The sequence below is a fragment of the Ochotona curzoniae genome, unplaced genomic scaffold, assembly GCF_017591425.1.
Source record: "Ochotona curzoniae isolate NIBS_2020 unplaced genomic scaffold, NIBS_Ocur_1.0 contig_4148, whole genome shotgun sequence".
Classification (NCBI taxonomy): domain Eukaryota; kingdom Metazoa; phylum Chordata; class Mammalia; order Lagomorpha; family Ochotonidae; genus Ochotona; species Ochotona curzoniae.
In genome coordinates, this window is record NW_024466146.1 from 6,037,280 (window position 1) to 6,065,185 (window position 27,906).

At 43.1% G+C, this 27,906-nt stretch overlaps 2 protein-coding genes across 3 annotated transcripts; both read right to left on the reverse strand.

Moving 5' to 3' along the window:
• Positions 1-1,418: 1,418 nt before the first annotated feature.
• Positions 1,419-2,744, reverse strand: LOC121159394 (gamma-crystallin A). Of its 2 annotated transcripts, none has more exons than XM_040984418.1 (3): positions 2,736-2,744; positions 2,397-2,639; positions 1,419-1,751 (listed from the first exon to the last, which is right to left on the reverse strand). In XM_040984418.1, the coding sequence occupies exons 1-3, from the start codon at positions 2,742-2,744 to the stop codon at positions 1,479-1,481; spliced, it is 525 nt and encodes a 174-aa protein (XP_040840352.1). In that variant the 3' UTR covers positions 1,419-1,478. The 2 variants fall into 2 exon arrangements, with proteins under 2 accessions (XP_040840352.1, XP_040840351.1); XM_040984417.1 differs by having other exon boundaries at positions 2,388-2,639.
• Positions 2,745-4,322: 1,578 nt separating this feature from the next.
• CUNH2orf80 (chromosome unknown C2orf80 homolog) lies at positions 4,323-21,868 on the reverse strand. The gene is made up of 8 exons (XM_040984420.1): positions 21,756-21,868; positions 19,980-20,061; positions 18,137-18,219; positions 17,585-17,672; positions 17,146-17,217; positions 7,575-7,662; positions 6,620-6,738; positions 4,323-4,773 (listed from the first exon to the last, which is right to left on the reverse strand). Exons 1-8 carry the CDS (start codon positions 21,794-21,796, stop codon positions 4,765-4,767), a joined length of 582 nt encoding a protein of 193 aa, XP_040840354.1. The 5' UTR covers positions 21,797-21,868; the 3' UTR covers positions 4,323-4,764.
• Between the last annotated feature and the right edge of the window lie 6,038 nt (positions 21,869-27,906).

Consider the following 27,906-nt stretch of genomic DNA (forward strand, 5'->3'; position numbering starts at 1 on the left):
TGGTTGTTCTCATGCAAATATTGTCCAATCAACTGTAATCCTGTGCTTGCTGACCATCCAGGGTCACAATGTCCTCCCACACCACAGTGCTGTCCTCCCATAATAAATTTTATAATCAGCATAATAATTTCTAGAAAAAAATTCAATCAGGACAGAATATTATTTTGTTTATATAAATTTGGAAAAGAATCTAACATTGTAAAAGAGTAGATCTGTCAGCAGAAAGAAATTCTAGAGTCAGGTTGCATAGCAAATAGTTAATACTTCACTAATGGGATCTTTGATCATTGATCTTGATAAAAGGACATATAGGACATATTTGAATCCGAGATAAAGACTAATTTGCATTGTTGAATTTGAGCAGATATTGTAGATATATTAAAATCTTACAGTTGTGTGATAACTTAAAAGTGACAAAGTATGTTCACAATTTTTCCTCTCTTTTCATCATGATCATCCTGGGAAGTAATTATCACTTAGCATTTTCAATGATTCTTTGGACACAGAGAGGATACAAAGTGACTGCTTTAATGCACTAAGCTTGTAAGTGAGTAACTGGCTCTCCTACTTTTTGTGAAACTGGTGGGTTTTCTGGAATGAAAGATTCTCAGCTGACACTGGGAGAGTCCTTGGAACATAGAACTGAGTTAGTCACTTCCTTCCTAAATAGTAAGGTAGTGTAAGCAGTCTGGGATGTTTAAGTTGGGCATTTGGCCAGGTGGTAAAGTTGAGACCCCTGTGTCTCATAGAGGAGTGCCTGGGTTTGGTTTCTGGCTCCAACTTCCAGCTGATGCAGACTCAGGGAGCTAGCAACAGTACTTCAAGTAACTGGGTCCTTGTTGCTCTTACGGGAGACCCCGAGGCAGTTCCCAGCACCAATGCAGCCCAAGCTGGTGCAGGTATGGGCATCCGGCAAGTGGCTCCATAGATGGGAGTGCTCTCTGTGTCTGTCTCTGCCTTTCATGTAAGCAAAGTTAAGCTTAGAGGAAATGACACTTTTTCTTAAACTCTCAGTGTAACACTTTTAACACCAAGTAGGCTTGACCTTCTCTACTTGGGAAATTCTCTTTCTGTATCTTTTCTTGTCTGATCTGAGTCTACAGCACTGCCAGTTCCCTCGAGCAATGCCTTGTCTGACGCCCCCACTACATTGCAGTCTACATTGCTTCCCGTCTGTGGCCTCTATTACTTGTTCATTGTGTTCATTTTTCTCTCTCCTTCAGACTGTAGTTCTTGGAAGGCAGAGCAGCCAGTCACCTTCCCATGACAGTACTAGATAGATACTGATAGATATTGTTGCCTCACTAACAGGAAATCCATGAACACGCAGAACATCTTTCATGGTCACAGGAACTGCCAGGGGTCACTATCCACTAAAATTCAGTTACTACGCAAGGATAAACAGGAGCTGCTGCGTACCAGGAACACGGTGGATGTGTTTATTGCATTTGCATTGTGGAACACAGGGAAAGCACAGCCTAGTACAAGTCAATGACACGTCTCAGAGAGCCGACTTTGGCATCCATGGCCCCCCAATCGTGGTAGCGTCTATAGTCTCCAGGTCTGAGCAGGTACTGCCTCCCGCGGTAGTTGGGCATCTCATAGAGGACCCAGCAGCCCTCCAGCACATGGAGGGAGTAGACCTCATTGAGACGGAAGCGATCATGGATGCAGGAGCAGTCTTCGGTGAGCTCGGACACGATCCCCCGGTAGTCGTCTCTCTCATACAGCCTTATCCTGTGAGAACTGGTCTGTGGTGACGATAAACACAAGGAGAATTAACAGTGTGCGTCCCTGGGGCCAACCAAAGGGACCTTGTCAGCCTGCGTCTACATGGAGCAGTTTTCACAACCTTCTCTAATCCTACTCCTTATGTTGATCTACTCAAGAGACCTGCAGAAATAAAGCTGACTTGAGTAGTGAACCTGAGAGCTTATAGAAGAAACAAACACCGAGAGCCAGTGCTCTAGGATTCGAATCATTATGTCATAGAATGTACTAGGAAAAAAAAGCTACCAACCAATTATTTTGTAATCATTGAAAGAATTGTGTATGAGTCAGGCCTTGGTGCAATGGGGAAGATATTGTTTAAGGAGATATCTGTCCTATATCAGAGCCAGGGTTCCAGTCTTGGCTCCACTTCTGATCCCAGCTTCCTGTTAAGACCTACTTTGGGAAGCAGTTCATGGTGGCTTAAGAAGCTGGGTCCCTGCCAGTCCTGTGAGAGATCTGGATTAGGAGCACAGCTCCCAGGCATTTGGGGAGTCAGCCAGTAGATGGGAGGTTTTTCCTTAGAAGCCTTGGTGTACTGGTTCTGGCCGGGAGCAACGGGCATTTGTCAGCATCAGCCACCAACCACTGATGCTTTCATACTAGGCACTAGAAACAGAACTCACTTGCGGGATGAGGCGGCAGGAGCGGACCGAGTCGCTGAAGCCCATCCACTGCTGGTAGTCGGGGTACTCGCCCCGCCGCAGGAAGTACTGGTGGCCCTGGTAGTTGGGGCGCTCATAGAGCATCCAGCAGCCGCTGTCCACGCGCACCGAGTTGCAGCGGCTGAAGTAGGGCTGCAGGTTGGGGCAGTCGCTGCTGCACTGGTAGCAGCGGCCCTGGAAACCCCGTTCCTCGTAGAAGGTGATCTACAGTGGAAAACGAGTGACAGCAAAGAGTGAGCTGGATGGCACTACCCAGAGCAGACACACCCTAGCCACAGCGCGGTACCCCGGTGGGCTCACCTTCCCCATGGCTGTGGATATCGGATGTTCAGCGTCCAATGTGATGGCAAGGAGAATGGCAGACGGTATATATAGCAGGACGGATGCTGCGTTGGCAAGAACAACACAAAAGAGACCTGGGGGTAGTGCGTAAGGGGATTTCTGTGTTCTGTCTGTTTTTCATTTGGGATCATGGGGCAGGGGGCTGTCATTCTCTCTGGCATTTTCGAGTTGTCCTCAGCAGCTCCAGTGAAAGGTATTGAGGTCAGCAGAGGCATTCTGACCTTGGAGACAAAGGGCGGCCCTCTTGTCCCAGGCAGCACTCTGGAAATACGGTGCATGTCCCGTATTGTGCAGTGTTTGCCTATGGAAACTGCTGAGATGGAGTGGGGTGCTTTCATCTGAGGAGCACACGAAGCTTGCATGAGTTCCACAAGGACTTGAGGTGGGAAGAGGCAGCCCCAAATCCTAAACTAAAAGCCCTCTAGTTGAAAGACAGCGCCATTTCTTCAGTATGATGTGCCTTATTTTGAAAGAAAATTCAGATTCGATTCATAAAAGAAAAGATCAGAACTCTGCTCCAACATGTCACTCATAGCTACCAATGAATGGTAAGATTATAGGACCCAGTTCATGCCTTTATTCTTTTTGTTGTTTTCTATTTCTTTAATTTTCTAATTTATTTCACCTTTATGAGATGAAAGAACAGTGAAATTATTTTTGAAATGTGTGACTTTGAGTTAATGGTAAAAAGCAGTAAATTTGGAAATTTGTATATTTTATTTTTACATTAAATATCTCTCTTTGCACTTAAATCTCCGGAGCGTCTGTGGAATGCCTGAGAAAGCAGGAAGGCACCCGGACACTCCTGCTCCTCTCCCGCCAGCACCCTTCCAGCACTGTGCTATGCCTCTCCTTTCCTCCCATAAGCATCCCCCTGGTGACTGCCTGGAGCTCTTTTCTGATATTGCCAACCTATTGATTTAGAAGTGCTTATGCAGGTACAGAGAATAACTCCACACTGCAGCTCATCTTTGGATGTGGGAAAGTGAAATCAAATGGCTTTATGCCTCAGATACACTGAGGCACTTGTGAGGAGGGTCAAAGGGGAGACACAACTGCCACAAGGAAAACTTCTTCCTAACCAGCAGGGCTATCAGAAGGAAACTGGGCAAAGCCCCAGGAAGGTAGTAGGGTGGCAATATATGGGGGATCATAGTTCCCAGACGCACTCCTGGGCCTCTGGGTCCAAGTGGCAGGTTCACTGGAATACCTCCATTATAGCCATGAGCAAACAGTGTGGAAAGTCCTGCATGAGTCTCCCCAGCTACTCCTCCCAAGGGAACATACCAGCCTTTTCAGCAGAAGCCAACAAACTCACACATTTTCATTCACGTATGCTATGTTCATTAAACTGTTCCTTAGTACACGTGAATGAAACACAAGACATCGATGCCTTGAGAATGGGATAATTTGCATGAACTTAACCAATCAGAACAGGCTAAGCCACTGGCCTACATTTTAGAAAGGTGTTAGAAAACTACAATATGTTCCTTGTCAAGTGGTCATGATATTCTACTGACAGAAAGCCTGCATCCATTCTTTCCTTTTAATGTTTTATTGAAGTGATTTTGAATTTTATTCACAGGAGAGTATAGTAAAGGTCACCAGTCCCAGATTTATTTTATTCTGAATTAAAACTATGGGAAACCCCCACTTATTCTACTACTGTGCAAAATCCAATACCATACTTTAGTAAAATACCCACAAAGCACCTGTGTTGTGATACAGAAATGCAATGTACTCTCTTGAATTCATCAATAAACTCCTAGCCATGATGCAGGAGCCTACGATGCATTTCTTTTCTTTGATCAAGAAGTTGCCAAGCAGTATGTATCTAAAAGAAGAAAGGTCAACATCAAAAATAACACTTCAACGGATCAAAAGCTAACTGTAAGGAAATCTGCTGGCAAGAGCTGCAGTCCTCAGACGATCTTTCTTGTCTTCCCGGAGACTCCACTGTGAAGATCCATGGCAGAGTTCCAAGTATTTAGGTGACCTGTTGAGGATAAAAGATCATTTTGGTATCAACAATGTAGTTAGGACACAGACATGGACTTTTGTTATACAGGAAGTTAAGGCCAAATGCATTGAAAATCAGAAATAAAATTCATGAAGCCATTCTTACAGATGTGGAAATTGGATTATGTTTATTGGTACAATATCTATGTGGCTATTATAGAACAACTTTACACTCGCTTTAAAAGCACATGACCTGGCAATTGGAAAAACACGCCTGAAGTATGCCAGTTACATAGCATGAAAGAAGCATGAGCTGGACTTGGTGCTGTTGGCATATCTAGAAGGGCCTGTAGGAAGGCACCCATCTCAGCACCCGGCCCTGCTGCAAGATGGGGGGCCTTGGTTCTGCTTCTCCTGGGCTCCACAGCACTGACTATAGCTGCCGGGTCCTTTCCATGAAAGGAAACAGAGTTGAGGTGGAATTTTATGTTCAAAACAGCGCAGTAATGTTTGAGCTTGCAAGCTTGGCTTTCTTTATATAGGAACTAACAGGTGAGCCTTGGTTTTGGGGTGGGGGAGTGTCTATGAACCCCTGTTTCAGGAACATGCTTTTTTTGTGAATAACTGTAAAGTTTAAATTACTGGAGCTTTGTGTGTGCACTTTGTGGTTGCTCTTTTCCAATTGCTACTGTGTTTTAATTGCTGTTTTGTGTTTCTCCTTAAAATTTGCTATGTTCAAACACATAACAAACTGTCTTACTTTAATAAGTTACTTAGAAGTAAATTTATGATGTTACAGAATATGTACTCGGAAATCTCTTCATAGAAAAAATACCATTGAAAATTCAACCAGTGATGATTTCTCAATAATGCAATTATTTTCACATTATAATAATATCATGATTTTCATGAATAATACATACAGAAATCTGATGTGCTGGAAGAGTTCAGGCAGTTCTTACAACTCCTGAGGGAAGGGCACCTTTCTGACCAATCACTCATTTGCCTTTGGACCCCAAAACAATCCCGAGCCCCATTTGGGAATCACTATTCTGAGATTCTCATTCACAAATTGTGCAGCGCAGCAGCTAAATGATAGAAAAAGGCCTTTCCATTGTCACCCTGAGTCTCTTGACAGATGCCCAATTGACAACTCAGTGTTTACAATATCCGCCCCTTCCGCCTTTCCCTCCCTCGCTACCTTCAGACTCCTCAATCACAAGCCCCTATCCTAGCCTATCCTGGGTGCCCACCTAGGACTGCTTCTCTGACTGCCCCCTCATCTGTTATACTGTTGACCAGCTCGTTCTCTCTGACTTCTTAAACCCTCTTTGCACCTGCACATTACAGAGCTGAAAGCACAAAGAACGCTCCTCCCTTTCTCCTTCCTCTCCAGCCTGCCAGAACCAGGTACCCCAACTCTGGAATCAGGTGGACAGAAGAGATGCTCAGCAGGAAATGGTAAGAGATAGGGACCAAGAACGGGAACTTTCGGTGTACAGATATTCATCTGAGCCCTCCCTCACCAGACTTCGCTCATTTACTTGTAAATGTCTGGCCAATCCTGAAAACAGAACAATGTTACTGTTTCAGATGGCACTCAGTGCCAAGCCTTAGTCTACTCTCTGAACATACATGAATCCAATTAATCATCTTCATCAACAAAGAGGCAGGGATCATTGTGCTTCATGCCATTTCATAGAGGAGGAAATTAAAACACAGAGAGATTAAGTTGCCTGCCTGAAGTCGCACAGCTGGGAAATAGAGGGTTCTGTGTGCAAACCTAGAGTGTTTAACTACAAGGCTAGACTTCTAACCCCCAACTAAGTGAAGCACTCCCAAAACCTAAGGTCTCAGATTGGTGTGATCTGTTTTAGACCTACATGGTTCTTTGGTTGTACATCTGAGAAGCTCTTTGATGATGTCCATTTCGTGGCATTTGGTTCCTTTGTGGAGCTGTTTGTGGCATTCTTGCTTATTGCTCCCCTTCTGAACTTGACACCTGCAGACACAGACGTATGTCCGCTTACAGTTCCATTTATTTATTTACTTATTTTACATTGCATTTATTTTTGAGATGATATTTTTAAATTTGTGTTGTGATTAAAGGCTCAATGAGCCACTAAATAAAGAGTTTGACAAATAAAACATAGATCATAGCTTTGTCAAAAGGGACATAGGCATGGGCTATACACAATAATCAAAGGAAAAGAAGTGCAACTTCACTCATATAAAGTAAACTTTACAGTGATCACAAAATCCCCAGAACTATAGTAGTATATAATTCCCATCAGTTTGCTTAACAAAGATTTAAAACAAAGGTTGCAAAACACTGCATTTGCAGCAAAAGTGATATATACAAGTATTCCTTTTTTCTTTGTTTTGGTTTATCATTACTTTAAAAATTTTAGCTTCTATGAGAATATACATTATTTGTCTTTCTGTGTCTGGTTTATTTTATTCAACCTGATGTCCTCCAGTTGCAACCATTTTGCTCCAAATGATAGGATTTCATCCTGTTTTATAGCTTAATAGTATTCCATCGTCTGTATATGCCACATTTTCCTTATCCATTCATCTGATGTACCAGTTGGCTGATTCACACACACAGTTTTAGATTCTTCCCTTCTGCAATGCTTAGCTCCTGTGCCCAAGGGTCTGAGGATGATTTTCCCATGTTTGTTAATGAAAGAAAATCAAGTCATAAAAGCTCATAGTTGATTGTGGTTCAACCAGGCAGAGAAATGTAATTACCACTTCACTTTCGACCTCACCTTAGAGCCCACCTCCCAGTTACACTCAATTGACTCTAAGCAGATGGAAAAGTGACAGACTTACTCTGTTTGCGGGCGTATTCCGCTGCTTTGGGTGCTGTTAGCATGGCAAAGGGGTGCGAGGAGAGGCGCAGAGGTGGAGCTCGCGGAACCTGCAAGGACATAATTTCGTTTGAAAAGCTGCACGCACCTGTGCTGCTGACACCTGCTTGCTGCTGTACTTGGTCTGATCAGCTGGCCGAGTCCTGGGTCCCGGCACAGCTCCCGCTCCGCGGCCGGGATTGCTCACGCACTGCCTTAGGCTCTGCACGGCTGCCTTTCCTAGAGCGCAGTTCACACACTGATGCCTCTCACCTGGCTCCCTTCGTGGAACGCAGACGTTTCCTCCTCATCTGCCTACAGCACCTGCTTCTCCTGTGAGATGCCTGGCAGTCTAGTAGTTACTTTATTGTTTGTTTTCTTTTATGAAAAAACTTGCCAGTACCCTTGATGGAACTGCCTGGCGCCTGTCCTCCTCCACTCCAAATGCAGAATTAATGCCTCTCCCTCTGTGAACTCAGGACTTGCAGGCATGTCAATCAACGCAGAATGTTATTCTTATGATCTGACTGTCCCTTCCTACACTGGTATTTGTCCTTGATTCTGTCCTTCAGCAAGTGTTGGTGAGGAGCTTGCATGTGGTCTGATGGTTAAGCTGCTGATACAGGTGCCTGTTTGAGTCCTGGCTGCTCTTCTTTTTTTTTTTTTTTTTTTTTTTTTGTTGTTGCTTACATTGTATTATGTAGTACAGTTTCATAGGCACTGGGGATTCCCCCCACCCCTCCCACACCCCTCCCCCCATGGTGGATTCCTCCACCTTGTTGCATAACCATAGTTCAAGTTCAGTTGAGATTCATTGCTTGCAAACACTTGCCCAGCATAAAGTTCAGCGTCTTATTGTCCAGATAAGTTCAGTGGCCTCTTGGGGAGACCTTCTGTGGTCTGAAGATAGGTCTAACAGAGTAAAGATCCGGTCAGTTAAAAGCCCCAACAAGGCCTCAGTATCTTGCATTATTTTTAACATGTTGTTTACCCAATACTATGTCAATTAATTCCATAATGTTGTATATTGATACTGGCTGCTCTTCTTCTGATCCAGCTGTCTGCTAATGCGCCTGGGAAAGCACTACAAGATGAGCTAAGTGCTTGGGGCCCTGTGCTCACATAGGTGATCTGGATGAAGCTCCTGTCTGATGACTGTGGCCTGATCCAAGTCCTGGAGGCTGTGGCCGAACTGGGAGTGAACCGGCAGATGGAAGGTCTCTTTCTCTGCTTCTCCTTTTCTCTGTAACTCTGCCTTTCCAGTAAATAAAAATAAATCTTGAAACCATGACAATCAAATCAAGAATTAGTGAGCACCTGTCATAGGCCAAGGCTTGTTTTCAAAGGGGGGTGAGGGGAAGAGTCCCCCATCTGCTAAGCTGATTCACTTCCCAAATGTCCATAGCAGCTGGGGTTAGGACAAGCTGAGGCCAGGAGCTGGAATTCAATCCAAGTCTCTCACGTGGATTGCATGTTCCCTCCACAGTCTGTAACAGCAGGAAGCTGGAGTCAGGCACCCTGATATGGGACATGGGCATCTCAAAAGTTAGTTAATCTAAGCTCTTATCTCTAGTCACTCGGAAAGGTCCTAGCTCACAACAGGTCATCAAATGCTATTGGTTAGTTGAATAGCTATAAAATAACCAGGCTAGTCAGGGCAATAGTGGTTAACAACATGAAGTTGAGTGTTAATCTGATTATATTTGCATGCAGTATGCACAATTTGGTTACAGGATGTATTATCTTGGGCACGGCACTTGCTTGCTCTGTGCCTAATTCTGTATGCAATAACAATATTGGTAACTATCTAATAAAATTGTGCCAAGGATTAAAGTAACAATGAGGCTCAGAGCAGTAGCCTAGTGGCAAAGGTCCTTGCCTTGCATGCACTGGGCGTCAATTCTAATCCTGGCAGTCCTGCTTCCCATCCAACTCGCTGCTTGTGGCCTGGGAAAGCAGCCAAGGATAGCCCAAAGCCTTGGGACCCTGCACCTACATAAGAGACCTGGAAGAGGCTCTGCCTCCTGGCTGCTGGCTTCCAGCTTCAGATTGACACAGCTCCAGCCACTGCGGCCCCTTGGGGAATGATTCAATGGACAGAAGTCCTTCCTTTCTGTCTCTCCTCCTTTCTGTATGTCTGACTTTCCAATAAAAATAAAATAATTTTTTTTAAAAATAATTAACAATGTAAAGTAAAAGGTGTTTGACACATAGCAGTGGCAATACTTGTTAAGCTAGCTTTAATTATTATGCTGATTGTTATTCATATTTATTCTCCTCCTCATCATCACTGCCATAGTTTCTCTACCCATGCAACTCCTCAGCCGCTGTACCAGACAAAGTTTGAGTGAATTGCTGACAAAGACCTCATCTGAGCCTGGAGGTCTAAATAATAATCTGTAGAATCCAGTGTTCTGCCTTCTCTCTCACAGACATTTGATTTCTATTACAGGACTTTGTTTTCAAGCAACAAAAGATGATTTTATGAGTGTGTATGTGTATTTCAGTAAATATGTCATTTTACGAATAAAATATCCTTACCAGATGCACAACTGAGGTAAACACCAGAAGACATTGGCAAGTAAACCAACACTCATTTTTTAATTTCCAGGCAAGCATTTTTTCCTCCTCTATCACCGAAACTTGCAGCGACCACACTGTTAATGAAGTGCCCAGAGAGCTGGTATTCCTTCATACGAGATGGAAGCTGTACTTTCAGAAGAATCAGAACTCTGTCATAATCATATAGTTTACACAGAAGGGGTTTTTAGATTTTCTTAATGAAAGGGATTGCATTGATGTACTATTTTTTAATTTTCAGCAGAATATCAGGGTTCAATTTTCCTGATAATATAGCCTGATTGTCCTGCTTCTAAGGCATGCGTTATATTTTATATTCCAAAAGCACACAACACACTGAAGTGTTAGTTCATGAACTTTGAGGCTTCAGCTAATCTTTTGTTATTACAAGCAGATGGCATGAACACCTTTCCCTCATACCCAAGAATGGATGTTATTCTTGGCAGAATGCTGGCTCTTAGGGCGATGCACTTTGCTTTAACTTTTGACTGAAGCAGAGCACGTGTCACCAACACACAGTTCGCTGAGATTTTGAGGGAGAGCTGTGCCTCCGGTACCGGGATCACCTCCGAGGCTCCACTTCTATTCTCTGATATCCACCACTTGCTCCCTTCCTCCCTGCCACCACCAAAGGAAAGTATCCTTTCTTACTTCCAACATGAAGTTATGAAACACGCATCCCATTGTGCTTGGCATCATCTATTCAACAAATGCACAGTTCTTGTGTTTATGTTAATTGCTGCATAGTATTCCAACACACAACTCATTTAGCCATTCTTCTCTTCCTGGGCATTGGAATGGTGTTTAGTTTTTGCTTGTTCTGGTTTAGTGCTGCTATGACCATCCTGGTACATGTCTCCTGGTGAGCGGTTTGTGTGACGTATATGCTTACGGAAGGAATTGGCATGTCACATCTATGCACATATTTAGTAAATATTGCCCAGTGTGTATACCACTGTGTAGTGTGTACCCACTAGAAATGTGAAATCTGACAGTTCTCAGCACCACCCGGTGTTGCTCCTCTTTTTAGTTATTTTTGTGAGTGTATAGTGGTATAGTTGCTAGCTTCTTGAATTTGATTTTTTTCTATTGACTACTGAAGGTGAAAACTTTTTCATACTTACTGGCCCAATATGTTTCATCTTTGGTAACATTTAAAAATTATTTGCTTGTTTTTCTAAAATTTTCTGGTTTCTCTTATTTGCTTTTAATGAATTATGATTTTGTGTATTTTGGGTAGAAATCTGTTGGCAGATAATTTGTTGAGTATCTTCCATTTGGTGAAATTTTCACTTATTAATGGCCTTCTTATCACAGATCTTGATTTCACTATAGGTCAACTTACAATTTTTGTTCTTATGGTTGTTGGTTTTTATGTCCTGCTTAAGAAATATTTGTGAGGCCCGGCATGATAGCCTAACAGCTAAATCTTCGCCAATTCATATCCCAGGTGCTCCAATTCCCATCCAGCTCCCTGCTTGTGGCCTGGGAAAGCAGTCGAGCATGACCCAAGGCCTTGGGACCCTGCACCTGCGTGGAAGACCTAGAAGAAGCTCCTGGCTCCTGGCTTTGGATCAGCTCAGCTCCAGCCATTGCAGCCACTTAGAGAGTGAACTAGTGGATGGAAGATCTTTCTCTCTGTCTCTTCTTCTCTCTGTATATCTGACTTTGCAATAAAAATAAAATAAATCTAAAAAAAGAGTAATATATACACCTGTTTATCTGTTTTGTATTTTGCATGAATGTTGTTTTGTATCAGGGAGAACATACAATATTTGTCCTTTTGGGATTGGCTTATTTCACTGAGCATAATGGTCTCCAATTGGGACTATGTTGCAAATGGTAAAATTTCATCATTTTGAGTGGCTGAGTAGTATTCTATAGAGTAGATGTGTCTCAGGAGTAGGTCAGTCTGTCCATCCTGAGTATGTTTGGGGGAGAAGGACCCTGGAAACCACGGTTCTAAAGACATGGTCCTAAAGAGGTCGTCATTGTGTATTTGCTATATGTGATCTTGTTGTGTCGGAACCACACAGTGTGGTAGGGTTATTGTAATCACACATACTTTCCCTATATACCTAGAAGGGAAATTGGGAACAGAAAAATTCAGCAACTTAATCAAGACTCCATAGCTGGCAAATGACAGGGCCGAGACTGGAGGCCTCCCGCCTCTGGGAAGCACACGCTGTACTATGGATGTCAGGCTAGGTGTTTCTGAGACAAAGCAAGGAAGCAGACGTGGGTGATTGGCCCCGTGGTTAAGATTTCCATCCTACATGGCAGTACCTGGGTTTGAGTCCTGGTTTTTGCTGCTGGTTCTTCCCTGCTGCCAATGCAGACTGTGGAAGGCAGCAGGCCATAAGGACTGGAGACCCTGCCGCTCCTGGGGGTGAGCTGGGTTTGCATTGTTGATTTGGTATAGCCCAGTCATTGTGGGCATTTAGAGGATGAACCACAGAAGGCAAGTCTCTGTCTCTCAAATTAAAGTAAATAAATAAAAGTTAAAAAACAAATAAAGGAAAGCAGGAATTCTGGTGTTTTATATTCACCAGTCCTTGCTCTTTCATTGTTTCCTGTTCATTCATTTTTGTTGTCTTGGCGTTTTTTTCTTCCTCTTTCTCTATCAATGGAATTAAGGAATCTATTTTTTCATGACTTGAATGAGAATTTGTATTCTGTTGTCAGTTTAAAATGGAGTAGGGTATTTTATATTTATCTGAAGCTCATTGTAAATGCCCCTCCCTTGCAAAAGGTCTTTAGTTGAATTTTTCCTCTGGGTCCAGAGTTCTCAGTAGGGAAAAAAAAAAAAACTCCCTGTCAGCAAAAAATAGCTCCTTATCAGGAGGTAAAACCAAAGGTTAATAGAGGCGGTGGAAGACTCTGTGTCATGATGCCTTCCTGTCACCAGGTGGCAGCAAATAGTCCTGAAGAAAGCTATCAACCCTGAGCACAGGGACCGTCTTGTAACACGTGGGCAATTCCAGTTGGCAAACACTCTAGCTAATCTGTTTAGAATTCAACAGGACTTCAAGATTCCCTTGGAAAGAGTATCCTAAGCTGTTGTTTGGTTACATTTTATGCAAAGGAATCAAAAGCCCTTCAGATCCATGCAGCAATTAATGAAGAATTGCTAGCAATGCCTATTTTCTTTTTAAAATGATTTTAATGACTCCATTCCCTTAGTTAAAATCACTTTTTGAAATTAAGTGAAATAGCAAAGGACTGTTTTAAAATAGCTGTAACGTGAAATCTTCCAATCTTGCTTCTGTTCAAAGATCCTGCCAGTCCCTTATTCAAGATGTGGAGAACTTGGGCTGAGTTAATGTGTAGCCACAAGATTAAACCTTGAGCTGGCATGCTTAGACCAGGAGGAGATTGTGAGGTTCACGGGGGTAGATTCTAAGATTTTTATATTGGTGGCTCAAATCATGACCTTTGTGATCATTGATTGTGGAAAATAGGCAAGGTTCACAATTGTGTTAATACACATGGATGCTTGATTAGCTATTTAATTTTCAAATATTTAGAGAAGACGTTCTCAAGCAGAAGTGATTTTTTTATTCCTTCGGAATATTAGGCAAAATCCGGAGACTTTTTAAATTGTTGCATCTAGTTAGAAGTTATTGACCTCTAATGGGTAGAGGCCATGGTTATTGCTAAACACCCTACAACACACAGGGCAGCTGCCACCCCCATACACTAAACACAGCCAAGCATTATCTGGCTCAAAGATTGAAACATCCTGGTTTAGAGATATAGAGAAAAACCAGACACCGAATCAATGAACAGCGGAAAGTCAGTAATATAATAGCTGTTACTTTGAGGTCGCCATTAGCCAAACACTAAGAGATTTCTTGATTCTAACTCCATGCCTTCAACAATTCCATGGTCTTGTCCTTGCTTTTGCCAATGAAACGGGAGCCTACATAAGTTAAAGAATTTTCCAGGAGAATCCTGCTTGTAACCAGCAGAGTTACCTGTCAAACCAGGGTAGCCAGACATTGAATTGTTGGGTTTAACATACTGCAAAGCGTCATTCACATCTAAATCACTAAGAGCCAATCTTCCTGTCCCTTAGTCATAAATACAAGCAAGCCTTTGAAAGAAAACTTCTATCAATCACAATGTTACCTGTTTCTGTTCAGAGCTGGTCTTTGTGTAGTTGATATCCACACTTGAGCTGTTCACTACTGGTCCCTGAGAATGAACCCGCTGAACAGAGAGGTTGATGAGCAAAGCTCTTTCATGAATCAGTGAGTGGTCAGATAGATCGGGAGATACTGATTGGCCTTCTTGGGAGCAACATGTTGTGCTGACCTAGCCCCTCTGGATAAACCTCACTCATTCAACCTACTCAAACACCCATGTTGGCAAGGCTTCTTGGTTGCAGACTGTACTATGACTAGAGTCGTCTTGGTTCTTCCACTCCAGGATGTAATTTTTGGTATCTATTCTCTGCCATGTGATTGTTCTCTGCCACACCATAGCCCTCCAATGGGCACCAGAAGACAGCAGTGAGGCAGTAGTAGTGACTGAAACACAGGGGCTTGGGGCTCGGGATTGTGTGTGTGTGTGTGTGTGTGTGTGGCATTGAGGGAAAGGGAGAAGAGGACATTCAGGAAGGGAGAAAGCAAGCAAGCAGGAGTGAATCTGTGTGGTTTGCTTGGCTATTGAACGAACCCACAGAGCTGGGCTTCTTTTAAAATTTAAGAACAACAGCTCTGTCTTTGAGGACTGTCACACCTGGGGTGTTTCAATGTCAACCAAGGCAAACCCAATAAATCGGAAGTATGATCTATATAAAAAAAAGAAAGCCCCTATTCTATCTCTGCACCTGCAACCATATTGAATGAGTGAATTAATGGAGTGAATTAAAACTAGAGGGCTTAGAGATGTCCTTAGTGACGCAGGCAGTTGGGTCAGGTTACAGAAGGTCGGTTTCAATGTTACCACACTTCGTAAATATTGGACTCCTAAAATGGGCCTGGTGAGCTCTTGAGCTTTACACAATTGCACTGCCTGCAGTATAGTCTGCAGCTAAGAGAACACAGGAGGCAGAGGTTCTCGTGGCCATAGCCCCGCCACTGTTCTGGCTCCCTTCCAGATCTAGATGAGAGGCAACTGGCTGCATGCCCCCTTCCCACTCCAAGTTCTCTCCATCTTCCCCCTTCTGGGGATATCTAAAACTAAAGGTCTCAGAAATTCACCTTTAAGTAAAACTCTTCATTAAAATGTTTACTGAATGAGGCCAGTGTTGCAACAAGGCAAGTTGCCCCCTGTAATGCTGGCATCCCATATAGGATCATCAGTTCTGGTCCTGGCTGCTTTCCTTCTGCTCCAGGCTCGCGTTAATGTGCCTAAGCAAGTTGTGGAAAATGGTCCCAAGCACTGGATGCCACGTGGGAGACCTCAATGAAATTCCAGGCTCCTAGTGTGTACCTGGCCTTGACCCAGTCATTGCGACCATTTGGAGAAAAACCAACTGACTGAAACACCAACTGAACCTCTTTTTCTTGTTGCCTTTTTACTCAGCCTTTCAGAGAAATAAAATAAAATCTTGTTTAAAGTGCTAAGTTCTCATAATTCGTAAATGACATAAACTGACCTGATCTTAAAGATCATACAGGAGTCAGCACTTTGATATAACAAGTCAAGTCAGTGCTCATGGCACTGGCATCCCACAGAGGAGCTAGTCTGAGTCCTAGCTATTTTGTTTCCAGTTCAGTTCCCTGCTAATATGCCTGGGAAAGCAGGATGGCTAATGTGCTTTGGCCCCTGCACCCACATGGAAGACCTGGAGAAAAAGCTCCTGACCAGCCTGGTGTGGTAGCCTAGTGGATAAAATTCTTGCCTGCCTCGCACAGGGCATGATCCCATGATCCCACACCATGATCCCACACCATGATCCCATATGGACACCAGTTCGCATCCCAGCCGCCCCGCTTCCCATCCAGCTCCATGCTCATGGCCTGGGGAAACAGTAGAGGATGGTCCAAAGTCCTGGGACCCTGCACCTGTGTGGGAAACCTGGAGGAATATCCTGGCTCTGGATTGGCTCAGCTCCAGCTATTGTGGCTACTTGGTGAGTGAATCAACGGATGGAAGATCTTTCTCTGTATATCTGACTTTGCAATAAAAATAAAAATAGATCTTAAAAAAAAAAAAACCCTCCTGGCTTTAGACCAGCGCACTCTCGGCCACTACAGACATTTGAGGAGCAAAGCAATGCATGGAAGATTTGTCTCTCTTTTGCTTTGTCTCTCTGCAACTCTATTTTTCAAATGAATAAATGAAAAATTATTCAAAACATCCATTTTTAAAGAAAAGATAAATAAATGAAGGACCAAAGAGAGGAAGGACCTAGCTCATCACTCAAATCCAGCACCCTGGACTCTCAGATTCTCACTACAGTCAGTGTTAATGATTTCAAAGGGGTCTCTGGGAAAGAGAAACATGACAACGGTCAAACGGCCAATGTATCCTAAGAGGAAACCTGAGCGGCCTGGTCCTGTCCTGATAGGATGGTGGATGACAAGAGAAGAGTGAGTGCCAATGAGGTCCGCACCACCCAAGCTAAAGTGAGAAAACACAGCCTCCAGCAACAAGGCAGGGATCCGGAACCCCAGCCCAGGTTCCAGAAGCTGCCCCGACTCCCAGGAACCCTAGCCCAGGTTCCAGGGGCTGCCCCGACTCCTAGGAACCCTAGCCCAGGTTCCAGAAGCTGCCCTGACTCCCAGGAACCCTAGCCCAGGTTCCAGGGGCTGCCCTGACTCCCACGTACACAAGATACATTTGTTACTACCATAAAAAAACACTTTATACATACCACCCAGGTAGGATATGGCTCCGTTTGGCACATTTTGATGTAAAACCATTATTTCATAATTTATGCCCAAACATGTAGCATTTTAAACTTATAAACTAAATAAATTCTCTCAAAATCCCCTCTAAGTATGGTTTTAACTCACACATACCTTGTTTGTACCAGAATGCGCAGAACAATCAGCCCCATAAATTCTGAAGACTTCCTCAATTGGGATACTGTTCTGTTAAATAACAAAGATGTCACCATTTTCAGCATATCATGCCTTCTCTTTTATGCAAAAAAAAAACCACCATAGATCTAATATTTTTAGTACTGTAACTAAGTACTGTAAGAACTAACTTCCGCATAAATGGGAGAATCAGTTCCACCTCTTTCTCTTCCCTTCTCCCTCCCACTCTTAAAGAAGTGCTTGCACTGAACAATGTAAAAGTTCAATTTTTTATCATGTTTAAGAAATGAAATATCTACTACTGATAAATTCTAACTATTTAGCAATGTTAGTTGAAAAGCAACATAAATATTCATAAATATCAATATATAAATGGTAGATATGAAATATTCATCCACATACAGTGTGCTTTGCTCACCATTAGGATTCCAGCATAAGAGGATAAAATCATAGCTTCTCGTTCTTTACGGCTTGGATATCTTGGTCTGCTGTGGAATGGCATTTTCCTAAAGGGGAATATGAATGAACAAGAACAAAGGGTTTATTCTTGTTTTCATCAACAGCTGTTAAGGTGATGATCTGTCAGTCTTCTACCATGGCTATATGCTATTTGCTGATGTATCAAACTGATATGATAGCCCTCAGTGAAATGCATGCTTTGAATGGTTCACCTTCCAGTAGTGGTGATGAACTTGTTCTGTTTTTGCAGCTGTCAGACACTGGTGGCCAAGCCACTGTGGCAGGTGCTGGTGGTTCTACCAGTCAGTATCCCATCTTGAGGTGGCACCACTGAGAGTTCTTTGGGACCAAGTTGAAGAGAGGTATTCTTCCTGGAGCGTGTCCAAATTTGAGGGCCATATGAGGGATGATGCGAGTTATGGCTGGAACTTTTTCTATCATTAATTACAGCTACGTAATTTTTTTAGAGCTATATATTAAAAGAGGTAAACAACAAGCCTATTTAACTTACAATTCTTGTCCCTCCAGCCAAGCAAAGTCTTCCGAGTGGTCCAGCCATTGCAAAGCAACGTTGATGGTCAGGTCGTAGTGTGCCTGGAAGCAGGAGGCACCAGAGCAAAAGGACAGGCTTAGCCATTGATCAAAGGACTTCCCAGACCAAATGACAGTGACACTACTAAACCTGTTCAATTTTACCACCTCCAGAATGGAAAGGATCATTAGCTACGTCGAATGAGCGAAGACTCAGTCAGACGTTGTCAGGGATTGTTTTATAGACACCAAATTTATCTCCCACTAGAGCAATTACTAGATTTGTATCATCCAGAAAAGAAAGAATGGATTCACGGAAAAATTGCTAAGCTGGATATCCAGGTACCAATTCTAGGTGTTTCCAACAATTTTTGCTACATCTTTGGGTAAATGATGCTGTCTGAGCCTCACTTCCCTTACATTTCAAAACTGAGACCGGTGAGGGTAGGAGAAGGAGGCCACGGGGAACAACTCCTGGTGTAGTGAGTAAATGTGTGAAAGGCGCTCTGTAAGGCACCGAAGAAAGCCTGGAGAGAACGTGGGCGGAGGGCTTCTCTTTGGGGACAGGTGGGATTCCTGGGAGACCTCGGAGAGGAGGCTGGAAGGATGACAAGTGAGAGGATGTCCGAGGCAGAGGGAGCAGCATGAGCCAAGGACCAGAGGGAGGCCCGATTAAGTGACTACACACAGGACAGAGATGGGGACAGATCAAACATTTGTTTCTATTAGGGATCGCTTTTTCCTGATTTCTCAAAGCTCTTGCTTAGTAATTGTATGTTCCATGTATCTGACCAAATCTTTCTTCTTTCCTTCCTTTTCCCACACTAGGAAAAGATAAGGTTTTTATTTTGGATGGCTTTCATGATTATGACATTCTCTACTGTAGTATTTTTTTTTCCAGAGACTGACCCATACTGAAAAAGAACCTGTGTCAATAAATCAATATGCTCAGTAGCTGCAACCTAATGCAAACTTTGATGCTCACGACAGCAGCAAAGGCATCAACTGTTCACTCGGCATAAATGCAAATTTCCACCCCACTCCAGCAGGACTGAATCAGAACAGCTCTGTTTCAAGATCTTATTGGAAGTTTAAGAAACACTGCTCTGTTCTGTTTCATTTCTGTGTTTATTATGTGTGCAGAGTGTAAGGCTGAGCTGCTTGTTCAGCTCCAGGGAGGTTTAGAATGTGTCGATGAGCCCCGCTGTAGTCAGAGATGCAAGGACGGGAGAGAGAGGGGAAGAGAGAAAAGGAGATCCTCTCTTTTTAGTGCAAGGATAACATATAAACAAACAGGTGGTATAAAAATTGCATGCGGAATGGGGTTTAACAATGTCTTGAATCAGACGGGCTTTCAGGAGCCAACATGAGTCTGGATTTCAACACGAAAAGCACCGAGGACTTAAATGTTGCTCTGCATTTCTCCCAGCCATGCAAAGGGTAAAGCAAGGTTGTATTAGGAGACTACGCATACCTGAGAGCTGATTTTGTCAGTTTTTGAACACCATTATGTAACATCTTACCCATAATTCATTTGACATTTTAATATTTTCTCTCCTAATAGCAAGTAGCCCTCAGGACTTTCATTTCCCCCTTTTTTTTGGCTTTCTGCTCAGTGATTTGAAATGATCACGTGGACTGTTTTAGGAATAGGAGATGACGACGAGAACAGAGCGTGTGTGGGTGATGGGGATGTGTGCATACATTAGCTTTATGTATTATATATCCACGTGCATGTATTAGCTTTCTTTATTATATAACTAGATGCTTGTGCTGTCCCCTTAATACACACAGAGAACAAGAATGTGACTGGCATTTTTTACCATGTCATCTAGAAAGGTGAGTTGCCTTCTTCCTTTGGGGTCAAATTCGTTTTCTCGTAGTCTGATGCCAATATAATCTCCCCTTAAAAGCAAGAGAGCAGTATTGAACTACGGGGTGGCAACAGGATTCAGTCTACAGTTGACGCCTTTCTTCCCAGCCCCTCCCCTTCCTGCCCAAATACAAGAGAAATCACCAATGCTCTGGCAGCTGAGCCAGCTGACTGCTTTCCACAGTCACTCTGCAGCACTGCAGTTTAAAAAAGCTCCAACAGTCATGAGCTGAAATCACACTTTATCCAAACTTTAAACTCACTTCGTTGGTACAGAATTTACTGGAAAACAAACACTGTGCCAGATACCCTTTCCACGACCTCAGGACTGGAGACCCACTGTTTAAAATAATGACCTCTTTGCTGCCCAGGTTAAACTCAAATGGTATGAAGTTGATATGCTGCAGATCTCAAAAATTTTGTAGTGATGTATTGTTTTGACCCTAAAGCTTTATTCTCATTAGAATAATAAGCTCCCTTAGGAGGAGTTATGCCTGAAAACGTATTGGTCACTCCACAGAACAAGCACCATGAGAGGAGATTGTCACAGGACCTAAGGCTCTGCAAGGTTGATCTAAGCGAATTTCACCATTTCATAGAAGGTCAGTTCTGTCCATTTATTTCCATTTTGTAGGCCAGTTCTATTTATTTATTCCCATTTCATAAAAGGCCAGTTATGTTCAATTATTTCCATTTCATAGAAAGCCAGTTCCGTTTGTTTAATTATCATTTTAGGACACTCTGAGTTGGTTACCCTGTTGAGGAAAAGTTGATTTCTGGCCTCTGAACTTTACTGAGTCATTAAGTGGTTCTAGGACTATAAAAATTCTTTCATTTTTGCTGTGAAATTCCAAGCTACCTTAATTAAGTTAGCCAAAACTTTTATTTTATATATGATTGTCTTTATATAGGCTTTGAAATTCGTCGAATGAGATATGTCAAACACATCATTCTTTATTATGGATACTCTTAATACACTACATGCATTTGAACAAATGTCAACACATACATAGTTTATCGCAGCATTTTTCAGACTTATTAAAACACAATAGTCATGTGGGCATGGAAAGCACATTTGGTAGGGCCCATGATAAGGTTTTACATGGAAAGGGTATTATTGTCCTGAGTATAATACATACAAAACAGGACATCATCTTTGCTTCCTTTTTTACATGGTCTGTGATTTTTCACTAATTTTTCACAAGAAAAGCTACCTTATGAGGAGGAAAATATCCTTAGAATAAGTTGCTGCTTGCTGTATTACAGAAAACATTTTAGGTTTCAAGAAAAAAGGACATAAATGAGAAAAGAAGGCTGACAGTAACAGAGGCACAAGCTGTGGCCTAAATGGTGGGCTGCTGGCACAGTCTTCCCGAGATCTCCCCTCCATCTCACCAGCAGGGCCACCCCTTGCAGCAGTATGTGCTACCTCCTGAGGGTCGCTGGGCTGAGGGCTCAGCTCCCAGCCTCTAGAATGGAGATGACACAGATGTGCTGGTTACCGACATCCTGTGTGGAAATACGGCATCCTGCTTGGCACCACATGGGAAGCCTCCCCAGCAAGAAAGAAGCCAGAGCGTCTCCTGTCCTTCTCTAATTGTGCAGGAATAGAAACTGCCATAGATTTTTATCCCCTTGCCATTCCAAACCATCTGTGTATGCATGTGATATGAAACCGACCAGATGCCCAGTATCACATATGCAAGTTATTCTCAATCATACTTACAGGAGCTTTTTTATTTCCTTCTTCACAAGCTTCCTTTCCATGATTAAAAGCTTGTCCAGTTGAGCAGGTATCCGCAGCTTACAGTGCACCTGATATTCTTTGAGAAAACAGCCTTTCTCAGCCTAGAAACCTCAGCAGCAAATCAGAATTTGAGTTAGGGATGCTATCACTCCAAATACCAGTCATGGATTCCCAGACTCTGGAAGGGATCTGAATGTGTTTAAGCCACTTATGCAGTAAGTTCCTGGTCAGGAAACTGTCTGCAGGCCAGTGCATTGTACCTTGCATGTATGTGATATTTTTTGTTCCTTCCAAGGTTTTCTAATTCTAATCGTGTCCTTATCCTTGCAATAATCTAGCAAGTCAATTATATAAGGTTCATACAATAGTTGATAACGTTGTGGGCAGACCACCCAAATACAGATGATTTGTGATCTGAACCATGGTGACTCTTAGTCTACCCTGATGGAATGGCTCATGATGGAATTTTCCATAGAACTTCATCTGTAAGCTGTTGCTATGAGCAATGGGTTCTTGAACATATATGCAATCATGGCAAATGTGTCCTTATCTCCAACACTATTGAGCCACAAACTGGAGATCAGTTGATGAGGCCAAAGGAGATTGAAGTCACAAAAATAAGCATATAAAAATGATCACTGCTGGGGCCAGTGTGGTGTACCAGGTAAAACTACCACATGTGACAATGGCATCCCATATGCATGCTGGTTCCTGTCCCAGCCGCTCCACTTCTGATCAGCCTCCCTGCTAATGGCCTGGGAAACAGTAGAAGATGTTCTTGGGCCCCTGTTTCCATGTGGGAAACCCAGATAAACCCCCTGTATCCTGGCTCAGCCAGGCTTGAAAGTGAACCAACAGATGAAAGATCTTTCTCTGTCTCTCCCTCTTTCTCTGTAATTTTAACTTCCAAAAAATTAAATAGCTTTTCTATATGACATAAATCTTTATTTTTAGATTATCAGTATTGAACAGTAATGAATACATACCTATTCATTACATACAAAATAGAACATATCCCAGGGAGGGATATAACAAACCTTAGTTCTATCTACAGTGTTGTTTTCTTTGAAAAGATTTGAAACCAATTAGAATGAACAAGTTTGAATGTCAACTTAGGTCACTATTTGTTCTGAATAGGTCTGTGGAAGTGTTTCTGGATAAGATTAATATTTAAATGGGTGAACTTCTGGTAAAGCAGATTTACCCTTCATAATGTGAGTGTCCTCATAGATTCCACTAAAAGCATGGAAAACACAAAGACTGACTACTCCTGAACAAAAGGAAATTCTGTCGGCATGAAGTTTTGGGGTTCAGTCTGTAATTCATCCCTGAGTCTCCAGGCTGCTGGCTTCTCCATCACATGTTTTAATTAATTTTTTTTATATGAAATGCAGAGTTAAAGAGAGAGAAGGAGAGAGACACAGAGAGATCTCCTATCCACTGGCTCATTCCTTGAATGACTGCAATGGCTGGAGCTGGGCCAATTGGGAGCTAGGAGTTCCTTCCAGGTCTCTCACAGGAGTGCAGGGGCCCTCTTCTGCTACCTTCCCAGCCCACAAGCAGGAAGGTGGATGGGAAGTAGAAGCAGCCAAGACTCGAGCAGGGGCCCATAAGGAATCCCAGTGCTGCAGGCAGAAGATCAACTTGCTATACCACCGCCCCACTGCTCTCCATTTTGACCAGATTTTGAATTGGCCAAGCATGGACTTCTATCAGTTACATGTAAATTCTGTCAGTCATCCCTACTTTCTCTCTACGTAGCCCTTAAGAAAACACTAGTTGTGATATGAAAACGCACACAAAAGAGGCACAGGAAAGATGGCAGCCATCTCAGGTTTTAGCTGTTTCATAGGAAGTAGTGCCATAGATGTCACAGCCCCCATGCTCTGTATAAATAACACATTCAGACAGTGTCTGCACACCTACCACATGACCCCCTCCAGGTCCTACAGTTGGGTACAGGTCCCTCTGCCTCTGGTCTGGGAGGTGATAAACTCTCAGCAGATTCCCTTGGAAAAAAATTTCTCACCCACTGGAGAACGATGCCAGTGTGTTTGTTCGTCCTCTGGAAGCCGCTGGAGCCTCGGCCTGACTTGTGCTGGTGCTCACAGACGTCAAGGCAAAGAGATGCTTCCTTCTGGTTGCTAGGAAACCATGGGCTGAATGCAAAGAATTTGTTTTTAAAGCCCTTCTACCCTGAAGGAGGAACAGAAGTTATATATTTGGAGGAGGATTGTGATCCTGACCTGAAGTTCATGTGTCTTTTTACCTGTGTAGGCTTAGGTTTCCCATCTGAATGATTAATCAGAAAACTGAGATGAATCAAGAAGCCCATCTTCCCCAGGGTGTTTTGCTTTGTTTCATTTTGTTTTAAACATAGCATTTAGCTGCAGACATAGAAGATAACTTTCCAAGCAAGAATTGCTGGGAAAGCCAGCAAAATTCTGGCTTCTTCACAATTAGGGTGCAACAAAAGCGCTTAGGGAATTCCACTTGGTGACTATAGACAAACAGCAGTGAAAACGCTCAGGATCCATCACCTCCTACCCAGTGGGCTCCCTGCTCGCCACTCACCTCCTTAAGTTAAACACGCATCCTTGCTTAACTTGCTAATGGCTTCCCACTTCTCTTACAATAATATCTGAACCCCCGATCATGGCTTCAAGTGACCTCTACACACAAAAGATAGAAAAAAAATCTGTTTTCCTGGCCAATCTAAGGCTAGGTGTCTGTTATCAAGCTTCCTAGCTCTCATTTCCATTCCTTCCAGGCCCCAAGTCTCTTGCTAATGAGGGGAGCAAAACTATCTTTAGCTCACTCCATCAGATTCTCCTTGACATCTGCATGTCTCACTTCCATGTTTGGTGTAGGACACCTGCCACATGAGGACACATCTCTCCTTAGGGGAGAAAAAGGTTAGAGATGCTTTCCTGCTCCTGCTGTTTTCCCAAATGCTGCTACAGTATTACAAGTTAGCACATCCTGAAGCCCATCAACACCTTAACAGGCAAAATCCCTGCTCTTGTTCGTAGAAACTTCCTTGCTATTATTGTTTGGGTGCTTGGAATCAGCATACCACGATGAGGTTCATGACATGCTACCCCAAAATATGGTACCTTGGCATATTGAATATTGTAACATGAAGAAATTTGAGCGAATGGTAGAGGCAGGGTGGGCAGTCTCAGCAGCTGCATCCTGCACTTGCACTGAAATAGGTCTTGATCCTCATCTAAGTGATCACTCCCTCCCCCCACCATACCAGGAGGAAGGGAATATTCATACCTTTTAAAGACACAAGGTCACAGAGAAAGACCTGAATGAATAGAGATGATTGAATAGGACTTGCTAGGTTCCCCCTAGTTAATTACCACTACAGTAGGCCCTGTAGTTCTCCATCACTACCCACTTTCCATCAGCTTCAGCATAAAATATATAACTTTCAATTTGCTTTAATCTTCATTTCCTTATGAAGGGTCCTATCTCATGTAACACACACACACGTATGTTTTTCTATTGTCAAAATATCTTTTGGCATAAGAACCTCAGCCATGGATGTAAGATGGGCAAAGAAAACTTAGTTCTCCCATGTAACAAGATGCTGCTGATGCTGATATCTTTAGCATCAGGATTGATTGTGGTGGGGGTAGCGCAGGTAAGCACAGCATTTTTGCATTAATAGAAGCTGTGATTTAGAAAGCCCTGAGAACAGGCCAGGCATTCAGATCAAGGGCTGCAACTGGGTTCTGTCTAGCATTTAGGCGTGTTGGAGCATGCCTGGGGAGCTTGCAGCCACAGGTTCAGCATTCCTGGTAACCCATTTGCATCAGTGACTCTCAACACTGGCTGTACCTTAGAAGCACCCGGGGAGGTTGTAAAACTCCCCAGAATTACTGTCTCTGCAGTCAGACTCAGACAGCCATATTCCTTGCATGTCTCTAAGGACTCTAATCTGCAAAGGAGATAGGAGGGCTCTGGTGTACATGAAAGACTGAGGAACAGCCTGCCAAAGCCCTGGGCCTACAGCCTCACTAATCCTCAGCTCCAGGGGAAGTTTCCCTCGCTTTCTAAAACAGACACCTCTACAGAAAAGTGAAGCTATTCTATGTATGGAAGTGGAGCCCGGGCCCAGAACGATAACCTAAAGGCTAAAGTCCTTGCCTTGCATGCGCCAAGATCATATGTGGGCACTGGTTCTAATCCCTAGTCACCCTGCTTCCCATCCAGCTCCATGCTTGTGGCCTGGGAAAGCAGTCAAGGACAGCCCAAAGCCTTGGGACCCTGCACCTACATAAGAGACCTGGAAGAGGCTCCGCCTCCTGGCTTAGGATCAGCCCAGCTTCAGCCAGCCATTGTGGCCACCTGGGGAGTGAATCATCAGACAGAAGATCTTCCTCTCTGTCTCTCCTCCTCTCTGTATATCTGACTATCCAATAAAAATAAATATTTTTTTTTTAAAAAAAGAAAGAAAGTAGAGTCCAACAACTTCTAGGTACGCATTTTTAAATTTTGGAGTTCTTAAAGAAAAAAACAACTTGTTTTTAAACCTAATTCGTTTGGCCCTGGTACAATGGCTTAGCAGCTAAATCCTTGCCTTGCATCCACTACAATCTCATATGAGTGCTGGTTTGTGTCCTGGCTGCTCTGCTTCCCACCCAGCTCTCTGTTTGTGGCCTGGGAAAGTAGCAAAGGATGGCTCAAAGCCTTGGAACCCTGCACCTGCCTGGAAGACTCAGAAGAAGCTCCTGGCTCTGGACTGGCTCCTGGCTCTGGACTGGCTCTGCTCTGGCTGTTATGGTCATTTGGGGAGTTAACCAATGGACAAAAGATCTTTCTGTACATCTGTTTTTCTAATTAAAATAGAATCTTAAAAATTAATTACAGTTTGGGATTGATGATAACTTTTTAAAAAGGTTTATTTTATTTTTATTTGAAATACAGACTTACAGAGAGGAGAGAGAGAGAGACACAGAGAGATCTTCCATCCATTGGTTCACTCCCCAAATGGCCACACAGTGGGAACTGGGACAATCCGAAGCCATGAGCCAGGAGCTTCTTCCAAATCTCAAGAGTTTAGGGTCACAATGCGTCCTCCTCTGCTTTCCCAGGCCACAAGCAGGGAGCTAGATCAGAAATAAGGCAGCTGGGATGAGAACTGGTATGTACATTGTCAGCACCATGGGCGGAGGTTTAGCTCATGATGCCATGGCACCAACCCCAGTTTCCATATTATTAACACCTTACATTAGTATGGTAGTGGGGTACTACTGTTATAATTAATGAACCAATATTGACACATCATCAGTGGTAAAATTAAGTTTAAATTAGAGTTCACTCTTTGCTGTACAGTTTTATGGGTTCTGACAAAACTACCATATGTGCCACTGCAAACCACAAATTGAATAGTTTCCTTGCCCTAAAGATCTCCAATTATACACCCTGTCATCCTTCTCCAGCTCCAGGATCCCTGGCCATCACTGATCTTTTTACTGGTTTTGTAGTCTCACTTTTTTCAGAATATCACAAAGCTGGAGTCCTACAGTATTTAGCCTTTTAAGAATGGTCTCTTTCACTTCACTGCATGGTTTTAATTATTCCATGTTTTATTGTGGTCATCTGATAGGTCATCTCTTTTCTTTTCTAATCAATATATTCCATTGCATATATACATACCACCATTTATTTATCCATTAACCTGTTGAAAGATAGTTTCACTTTTTTGTTTTTGCCAATTATGAACAGTGTCCATATGGGATGCCCACACTGCAGATGGAGGCTTAGTCTACATACCATGGTGCTGGCCCTGATTGATGGTAATTTTAGCCAAAGATGCTTTAAGTCATACATTCCTCTAAACGCAGCTTCGAAACTCATTCCAGGACCCTTGGCAGAAGCGGCTGCTATAGAAAGAATGGATAAAAACAGAAAACATATTTCTCATGTGGTCACCAAAGGCTTTGATAGAAGGGCAAGAAAATTGGCAGAAACAATGGCTCAGATGGGCAGTGAACAGCATATCCAGATGCACGTGGAAGATATGGCAGTATACGGGAGCCTGCAGAGGACACCTGGTACCACAACAGAGGATGGAGGTGAGAATAAATTGATCAACTACTCCAGCCTAGCATTGGCA